General features: G+C 40.8%; 1 protein-coding gene across 1 annotated transcript; it reads right to left on the bottom strand.

The window, feature by feature from the left end:
- Window positions 1–271: 271 nt before the first annotated feature.
- On the bottom strand, window positions 272–6,359 carry LOC118425259 (mucin-19-like). The gene is made up of 9 exons (XM_035834037.1): window positions 5,993–6,359; window positions 5,317–5,452; window positions 4,393–4,510; window positions 3,992–4,170; window positions 3,454–3,619; window positions 2,943–3,017; window positions 2,570–2,749; window positions 1,673–2,128; window positions 272–745 (listed from the first exon to the last, which is right to left on the bottom strand). The coding sequence occupies exons 1-9, from the start codon at window positions 6,031–6,033 to the stop codon at window positions 675–677; spliced, it is 1,422 nt and encodes a 473-aa protein (XP_035689930.1). The 5' UTR covers window positions 6,034–6,359; the 3' UTR covers window positions 272–674.
- Window positions 6,360–10,227: the final 3,868 nt, after the last annotated feature.

Here is a 10,227-nt window from a genome sequence, read left to right as displayed (position 1 = left end):
ACAGCAAACACCATAGAATTGTGTCCTATGGACTCTTGCTTCTTGGAGACAGACAAAAATTAATGCTTGTGTAGATGTCATCCACATAATCAAAGTAAAGTAGCCTAAATTACAACTAATAGATGGTATCTTGCCAAAGTGTGATGTGCGGTCACAATGCTTAATAATGATTTTCTACCTAGCACTATTAACTGGCAATCTCATCGATCAGAATGTCAGAGTGAATTAGCACACAAACTACAAAGGAGAAAAAAATGATATTATTTGATGATAGGTGTCTGCACTCTTTATTGCAATTCATCAAGTTGACCTTAGTACTATCTGATAAGTAAGTCAACATGGACAAACAGAGTTTCCTATATGGTGCAACAGAGTCCCTGAACAACTCAAGGATTGTATGTTTCTCATTTATTCAACAATGATTATCATGTGCTGTTGCAATAGTTGTCAATAGTTGTTCCCTAGTGCAAGTGTTATACTTTGGAAGTCAGTCGGAAACACTATGACAGTCACTGTGTTTCATAATTATCATACTGGTATTGTAGGAAGGTGGCATCAATTTTAAACAAAAATAACTTTTTAAAAAATAAATCAAATAATGATACCACTACCTGTACTACTACTACTACTACTAACAGGCTCTAGTACTATCATGGATTAACTTCCTCTTCATCCTACACATTATGGCCAGATGCCATATCCGCAAATCTGTCTGCAATGTTGCGTAACAGCTCCATGGCGCTGACTGCAACGAAAAATAATAATGTTATAAATTGGTAGAAACACTTTTTTTCTTAAAAGATAAGTGAAAAATTAAGTGAAAAAGTGGGTAGCTTTGTGTGTGTGTTTGTGTGTGTGTGTGTGTGTTTGTGTGTGTGTGTGTGTGTGTGTATGTGTTTGTGTGCGTGTGATTGTATTGATGGGTCTTGATGAGACCTGGAAATGATAAATTTGGTCCCCTACGTCTGATTTTTGCCTCCTGGTGACAGACCTTAGTGCTGCAGCAGAACTTTTGGGTTTTGTATCTTTTGTCCTGGATATGCTACAGACTTCTAGAGTGGCAATTTTTTGTACAGTACACCCACAGTGAACAGGAAAAGGCTCCACATTGTACTTATGGGCCTTCTAACATAGTCTGTAGTACCCAGAAAGGACCTCGAGGTTTGATCATGCTGCCTTCAACTTAATGTACACAATGCTCCCAGAATGTTTACACTCAGCCGCCCTTGCAAACCTTGTAACATCTGAGATTAAGGTATTTGCTCACAATCGAATTTTCATCAAGGCAATAGACAGTAAATAAATGTGAAATTGAAACCTGTCAACTGTAATGCATTCGTACCACATCAACTACAATGTAACTCAAAAAGCTCTCCAGCTCAAGAACTGAAATATCAGGAAAAACATTGTCCTTTCATTAATTTCCAGCATACTTAGGCCACAGATGTTAAAGACCCCTTCAAACAAGAGGCATGAAAATTCATGGAAATTCTTACAATTCCTGGGTATTTGTAGTGAATTATTAAAAATTCTCACTGATTCCCTTAAACATCTATATTAGCTTATCCTATATGTCCTGGTCTAGATGTAGTGCTTAAAGACTAGGTTTTCAGGCTTTTTATCTAACTGATGTTAATTCTTGTATTTATTGAAGTTAATGAAAGGTAATTACCATTGGAGGATTTCTCAGATATTGGTAACTGGTCTTCAGGCTGATTGGTGTAAGATGTCTGGGGGGCGGCTTGGGGGGCTGGGATGGCCAACAGGGCTGACGTTCCTGGGACGTCCGTGGAAGCTGGGGCTGCTGTGAGGGCTGACAATCCTGGGACGTCCGTGGAAGCTGGGGCTGCTGTGAGGGCTGACAATCCTGGGATGTCCGTGGAAGCTGGGGCTGCTGTGAGGGCTGACAATCCTGGGATGTCCGTGGAAGCTGGGGCTGCTGTGAGGGCTGACAATCCTGGGATGTCCGTGGAAGCTGGGGCTGCTGTGAGGGCTGACAATCCTGGGATGTCCGTGGAAGCTGGGGCTGCTGTGAGGGCTGACAATCCTGGGATGTCCGTGGAAGCTGGGGCTGCTGTGAGGGCTGACGTTCCTGGGACGTCCGTGGAAGCTTGTCTCTCATCTACAACTGTGATACCAAGTAAGTTAAAGCACAATCCTGTTTTGTATTATTGGCTATTGATTGAAAAAAGTGCTTGTTTAGATGATGATTCTGTCTAATTAGTAAATACAAATCAATAACTAAACTCAAGGCCCATTATGTAATACTACTGATATTAGGACAACATTGCAATGTAGATTTTCCTATAACAGTTGTTTACATGGTGTATTACATCAACCCTTTTAGTTAGCAAAGTAGTGTGCCTTAATGATTAGTCCACCCTTCCAGGGTACCAGGGGATCTATTTTGAGGTGTTTTCAGAAACTTACTGGTACTTTGCAGCTTCATTTTGCACATATACACAAAGATCAGTAATATGAAAAAATATGCTGGAAAGTTGTTGTTCATGTCATTCCCTAAATGCGCTTTGAATTATTAAATGCTCAACTAATGAGCAAAAATGCTCACCACGAAGACTGATGTTGTCTGTTTGCTCCAGGACTGCTAGCAGCTTTCGCAGGTCTGGGAGCCCCATTGTGGAGAGTTCTCTGATCTGCACACCCTCAGGCAAGCCTTCCACAACTGCCTTCTTGTCCCTCACCATCCCGTATGGAAAGCCTTTCTTTCTCCGGAGACCCGGTGTTGCTTCTGAAATGTATTCAGCAATCCTATGGTTAATGGACTAGGGTTAGTCTTGTGGTGAATGAACAAGTATGACGCCTTTTCCTTTGCATCTTTGCATATAATCACAGAAAGGACAAAGTTGAGAAATTGTAGAGATACCTGTCATTAAACAAAACAGTTCTCATAAGAATTTTATTCCAAAACAGGACACACTTACTTGCTATGGCATTCAGTTTGTCTGTGACTTTCCCGACGACTTCTGCCCTTTCTTTTGCAGTTGCGATCTTCGTTGCTGGGAAATAGAGTGTTGGTAAGATAACCATAAATTAGCATAACTTTTTTAACATTCATCAGATTACCAGAACTAAGCAACATACATTCAACACGTTTTCCTTCAGTATGTGTCACTTCCTTTTCATACCAAAGCATGCCATAATTTGTATGTTCTATATCTGTACATTGAGCTGTGTTAGAAGTGCAGGTACAACATACATCATAGGACTTGAAAGAACACTTGCATAGTCAACTTATTGAGCAATTGCAATTCTGTGGGAGTCAACTGACCATTTATGTACATACAGTAGTTTTGATCAACTATTTAGGAAGGAAAACTGGCTGTGTGCAATCAGTTGTTAATTTAGCCTGTACTGCAGCCAAGTATGCCGAAAAGTATTTGAAGGCAATACAGTAATGACATTAACATAACAGCAGTGCTATGAATTACTTACGTGCACTAGGTCCACCCACTGCTAGAATAAACTGGGTGTCCAGGCCAGGCATTCTTTCCTGGAAGAATGCCCTTGCTTTTGGAGACCCATCATCCCACACACTCGGTGTGTTGGAGTCATACACTAGACAGAAAACGTCACAGCCCAGTGACTGCATTTTAGAAACCTACAAGAAAATGGGTGAGATATGCACAATCATGTAGAATATCAATGTGCATCTGTGACATACATAAGTGTACATAAGTGCCTGTATCCACCACAAGATGGAACAAAATATGATAAACATAATAGCCAGTGAGTGCATGATTTTGTGCAATGTTTAAGTGATGGAAGACTTCCAATTAAGAATTAATCTATATTTTGTGTATAGCATATTGTGGGTATTACATATCCAATATGTTTGTTTTGAACACCAATTATTATCATGGTGGTAGTTCTTATGGTCTATAGTAATATAGTGTGCATCCCAAGACATCTTATTTCCTTAATGCATTGACATTTACTATAAAGCTGTGTCTTTTGTGTTATGTGCACTTACAAGTTCAGCCATCTTTTTCTTCAGCTTCGTTGCAGCCATTCCTTTAGCTTGGGTACTCAGGTCATCCACGGTTGGGACGGTTGACTGTGCAGCCATCTCCTCATACTTCTGGCTCTCTTCAGGCTGCCGAGAGGCCCACGCCGCATTAGCTTCCGCTATTACAGATGGACCAGCCTTTCCTGCAAAAGAAAAAACATGTACATTTCTAGATCTGGCAATAAGTCAAGGCAGAAGTGGACAACATACCTTCAACATAAAAGTGTTACTGCTGAATCCATCTTGCAGTCTGAGTTACCTTCACCCAATGCTCTGTGATGGGTTACTTGTTTCCCTGTGCAACACTTTTAAAACTTTTTTCAAGAACCTCAATACAGCCCAACATATTTCGTATTTATATTTACCTTTCATGAACTCCTTCTTGAAAAGATCACAAGGCCTTTTCCTCCGTCCATAGGGGTCTGGCAACTTCTCTTTTCGCTTTTTCCCGCGGCCTTTTCGCTTCTCATTATCAATCCAGTGCTGTAAAAGAAAGCTTTTTAATCAGGGCCTGTTACATTACAGTAAAACCCTTTCATCTATAAAACCAACATATCCACAAAACAATGAAATTTTCAACAACTTTTTCAGGACCAATACTCAGTTTGATCAGTGTGTACCTTTGTGTTGGAAGAAAGTTTAGCCTTGCACTCTAATTACTACCTTCAAAGATGAGTTTCCATGATGATTTGAGAAAAAAATTGTACCATTGTTTAAAAATACTGTAGTGTAACATTATAACGACTGTGCTCAAGTCGTGTTGATATTGAAAGCTAAATCATTGATAAATCATATTTAACAGCTAATGAATACTAGGCGTAATTCTCTGCCTCTCGTGTCCCACCAGATAAAGTGTTATTTGTCTACTTTGCATTTGACAGAACTGACTTTGTGTGCATGGACCTCCTATTGAGTTGCACCTTTGGGTCATTCATGATGCCTCCAAAACCACCTTGGTGTTGCACAGGCGAATTGTCTGAATTTAGCTTTGAGCATTGCCAGGAACCCCCATGCAGACCCTCTTCTCAGACTTGACAGGGTGGTTTTGCCCACCATTGTGGTTTTGCCCACCATTCCCCGGACCGGACAGGGTTTTCCCAAAACCCCTCTCTCAGTATGTCACAATGACTCACATTCTTGTAAACGAAATAGGTGTAATGTGAGTCACTATAAGTTCATCATGTCATGAGAGAATGACGGAGATACACTACGGGTCAGGCGAGGGGAAGATTTGTTGGGTAGAGGAGGACACGATTAATAATAGAAGTATATGGTTATATTTCACGCACCTTGACCGTAAGTTCGGGAAGACCGGTGGTCTGAACTGCCATCTTGAGTTTCTCTCTGCCTTCATCCGTCCCATAGTTCGTCATGCCAGAACTCCAGAACTCTAGCAGAGTTTTCCTACAGCCAGCAACAGTGGGCCTTGTCATGGAAAGACAAATCATATCAGCTGTCAGCCTGTTGGAGGCAAATACGTTCCCTACAGCCAAGGAGGTTCTCGGTTCCTTACAGCCAAATTGTTAGGCTAGATTAATTACTGGTACGGAGTCCATTAGCTATCAGCTCTCTGTACCTCTACAGTGTTGGGTAAGTTTCCCTACTCAGGACACCGTACTCCTGCCTGATAGCTTCACCACCGTGCCTTCACAGAACAGATCACAGCAGCGTTGCCATTTTGATGGTTTATGCCGATTCCCGTTTTCTAAGGCTGGAAAATAAGTTTATGCCCCACTTCTACACGGAAACTCCCTTCTTCCCCAAATTCCATTTCCAAGCGCTCACCTAGCACCTAGGTAAAAGCCAGTATAATCTGGAGGCTTAGATACAAAGAAACAAACAAATATGATCAAATATGCATTCAAAAATCAAAAGATACAAAATACAAGGATGTTATACAGAGAACCTCCCTGCAAAATTGTATTAATAAACGGCTTATGATATTACATTAAAAATTGTACTTACTCGGACAATGGAGTCCCATCGGACTCACATGGTGTGGCCATGATTCGCTATCAGTTGAAAAACGTTGCAATTTCGCTTAGGCTTGTAAAAGCAACAACTAACAGACAGACTCGGAAACTTTTCAACACAATTACTGCGTACACCAGCGCAAGCGCGTTTGATTCATGCAAATGACAGTCACTGTCTTTGGTCTTTGACGCTCACCAAGTCACTTTGACGCGCGGGTGTGAATTGTTTTGATGAAAAGTTCCACTTCCTGTCGGCGTACACGTGAGCCACCCCCTACCCACTTACTGATTGATTCCATCCTCTCGCTCTCTCCTCCCATTCCCTATCACCATCCCAGCTCATACTCTCCAAGCAGAGGTTGAATGGAAATTATAATAGAAACTCTGGTGGTGAAGATGGTAGTGGTCTGTTGTTGGAGCACCTATAATGAAGGATCAGGAGGTAGCCTTGTGGCTCCTACCTGACCACCGTGTATAATACTTCTTGACTATGACAAAGAAATACAGAATTAAGACAATTTATTCTGATCAGAAACTCTGATTTCAGTTAAGATGTTAATACAGTCCCATGTCTTCCAATATGCAGATGGCCAAGCAATTTCGCTGAAGTTGGCAAGACAACTAACGACAACAAACACAAAGCTCCAAAAGACCGTAGATGATTACAACGCACTGGCAACGCAGTGGGAGCCAAAACATCCCAATTTTCCAGTGTCCATCCCGGTTCGGGAGGCAACCTATCCCTCTTGGAAAACCTACTTGGGCCCGGGACCCAAATATGATTGGTGAACTTTAGAAAAGAAATGTCATAAACTTTTAAATACTGCAGGTATCTAGGAGTTGGTTATATACCCCGTCAAAAAAGTCAAACCGGGTCCATAGAACGCTGACGTGTGGCGTTTTAGAAAAGACACCTGGTACTTTTCCCGGGACGTTACCTTGCAATTAGCCCCACGGCATGGAATTTGCAAATTAACATCATTTGTCTGGATTCCCAGACCAAACTTAGGAAAAAAAAAAGAAGAAAGAGAGAAGAAGAGGAAAGAGGGAAAGAGAAGAAAGAGAGAAAAAGAAGGGAGGAAAAAAAGGGAGGAAAAGAAGGAGGGAAGAGAAGAAAAGAGAAAAAGGGGGAAAAAGGAGAGAAAAAGAAAGAGAAGAGAAGAGGAGGAGAGGAGGGAAAAAGAGAAGAGAGGAGAAAGGAAAAAAGAGGAAGAAGGAAAAAAGAGAAAAGGGAGGAAATAAGGAAAGAGAAGAAAAGAAAGGAAAGAAAAAAGAAAAGGGGAGAAAGGAAAGAGGAAAAAAAGGAAAAGAGAAAAAAGAGGGAAGGAAAGGGAGAGAAAGGAGAGGGAAAGAGGAAAGAAAAGAAAGAAGAGGGAGAAGAGAAGGAGAAAGAAAAGAAGAAAAAGGGAAAGAGAAAAAAGAAGAGAGAGAGAGAAGGGGAAAAAAGAAAAAAAAGAGAGAGGGAAGAAGAAAAAAGAGGGAGAGGAGAAGAAAAAGGAAAGAGAAAGAAAAAAAAAAAGAGGGAGAGGAGAGGAAGAAAAGAAAGGAGGAAAAAAAGGAAGAAAGAGAAGAGAGAAAACGAGAGAGAGAGGAAAGAGGAAAAGAGAAAAGAAGAGGAAAAAAAAAAGGAAGAAAGAGGAGGGGAGGAGGAGAAAGGAAGAAAGAAAAAGAAAAGAAAGGGAGAAGAAAAGAAAAAGGAGAAAAAAAAGGAAAGGAAGGAGAGAAAAGGAGAGGAAGAAAAAAAAAAAGAAGAAAGAGAAGAGGGAGGAGGGAAGAAGAAAGAAGGGAGGAGAAGAAGGTCGAGGGAAAGAAAGGGAGGAGAAGAGAAAAAAAAAAAAGAGAGAGAAGAGAAAAGAGGAAGGACAGAGAGGAGAAAAAAAAAGAAAAGGAAGAAAAGGGAGGAGAAAATGAAGAGCACAAAAAAATATATTTTTCCGACTACTACTATATCTGCCCCATTCAACCTCTGCTTGGAGAGTACCCAGCTCTTTCCTAGTCTTCTCGCGAACGGGCTGCATTAACAACCACCCGCCCCTCGTTAGGCTGTTAGTTTTACGACTTCTCAAAGTTGTACGTACAGTTAAACCGCGCTGGTATGTTGTCTTCTCGTAGTTACACCTGCATAACTTCGTACTTGCAGCCTACCGCTTATTGTTAGTGGACATTTAACATCTTACTCTACGATCAGCTGAACCTTAGTTCCCGTTGCAAGTTTTAGTATGTACACTTTAATACTCGTTATCAATATGGACAAAACCTCCAGTTCCTTCTCCAAATGTAATACTGCTATCTCGTTATGTTGTTTTGCAGTACCTTACCTTATCTTACTACACGATCATCTGAACCTTAGTTCACGTTCCAAGTTTTAGTATGTACACTAAGACACTCGTTATGGACAAAACCTTAAGTTCCTTCTACAAATGTATTACTGCTATCTCGTTATGTTGTTTTCATCACAGAGGGCAATAAATGCCAGCCGTGTGCTGACGGTGGCCAACTACCATTCCCGTTGTCTTGTGTACATAGACAGGGAGTTCTCTTCGGAGCTTGCGAAGAAGAGAAGCTCTTTTTTAACATGCGCACAGGTGAGAAGTTTGACACAGCAAGCCGGGGTATAACAAAATAACAAAGGGCAACGACATCTATTCTGCCTGACTACTGTCCGAAAATGAATTTTATATCAACCTTTTTTTTTTTTTTTTTTTTTGTTTCCTTTTCTAAGAACGGTTCGCCACTTTTCGTTCCTAATCCTAGGTGTAGGTTTTCTTTTTATAGACGTCGGTTGAAGTGAACAAACCTTAGCTTTCATCAAGATAAAAGCTACTTGATCAAACAGACATACAGTTTAACAACGCATCAGAGCGCTGGTGTTATCAACGTCATATTGTAGTTAGACAGATATACATTTTACATGTAGGACCATATATTGACAAACGGAACACAGGCGCAATACGTCGATGATATATATACATCCAGGTAATAAGATAGCTATTACTCAAGCAGCTGAATATGATTTAGGAAAAGGTCAGACTTTTGTCGGACAGTATCCACTATTTCGTCTGGCACGATGTTTTTTTACCTAATTTTCAACGTCTAGATCTGTGCATAATGTTCATGAAGCACTATATCACCGTGAATATATAGACATCGAAAGGGTCGGCAGGTTTTCGCTATGTACAGTCGACCGGAAACACAACTTGGCCTAAGCCTTTACGGTGCCTGAAGCAGACCTGGAAATGTCGGGACACATTTTCGGACTGGATGCTACATCTAAAGGTGGGTTCACACCTGCGTATATATTTAAGTCCGTATGAGGCGCGCATGGAAGTATTAGCCTCCACCAGGCCCCACAGGTCGTAGGAAAAAAAATAGAAATTGGACAAACGTAAACAGGCAACATGTCAGACGGGTTAGCTAGGTCGCTAACCATACTTCTCGGTGAGCTAACTCATCTGACATGTTATGTATCTATATTTGTCCAATTTGTACTATTTTTGCCGCGACCTGTGGAGCCTGGTAGAGACTAAAAGCTTCATACGCACCTCAAACGGACTTGAAGATATACGCATGTGTGACCCCACCTTTAACAAGGACTTGATGTAAATATAGGGTACTTTCAACACATAAGGTCGCGCGCTGACACTATACTAGAATTTAAAAGGAAACTAAACTCCAGAAGGGAGTGTTATTTTCCAACTCACTAAACTCATGCAGACACTACCCATGCATTTCCCATACGTATAGACAGTTCCTTCATCGTAAATATTTTCAGCATAATGGAGGGGCGAGACAGCAAATTGTTAGATATCAAACAACACAACACAAAACAAGACGAGTTTTAACATCACTCCTCCGAATTGGTTTTGTAACCGTACTTTATTGTCAGACGCATTGTATTAAGCCATAACTTGAGATTAAATAATATAATGAAAGAGTAACGTGAGAGTTTAGCACAAAACTGAATTGTTTTTAAGAATATATTGCGAAGTAACATGCGTGTTTTAGTTCCTAAAATTGGTATCTATCGGAAAATTAACGTCTAAATCACAATGATTCTTCTTCATCAAAATTTTTCATCAAAATCATATGTGTGTGTGTGTGTGTGTATGTGTGTGTGTGTGTGTGTGTGCGTGTGTGAGTGTATGTGTGTGTGCGTGTGTGCGTGTATGTGTGTGTGTGTGTGTGTGTGCGTGCGTGAGTGTGTGTGTGTGTGTGAGTGTATGTGTG

This window comes from Branchiostoma floridae, chromosome 11, assembly GCF_000003815.2.
Source record: "Branchiostoma floridae strain S238N-H82 chromosome 11, Bfl_VNyyK, whole genome shotgun sequence".
Taxonomy (NCBI): Eukaryota; Metazoa; Chordata; class Leptocardii; order Amphioxiformes; family Branchiostomatidae; genus Branchiostoma; species Branchiostoma floridae.
This window is presented reverse-complemented; position numbering and strand designations above follow the sequence as displayed.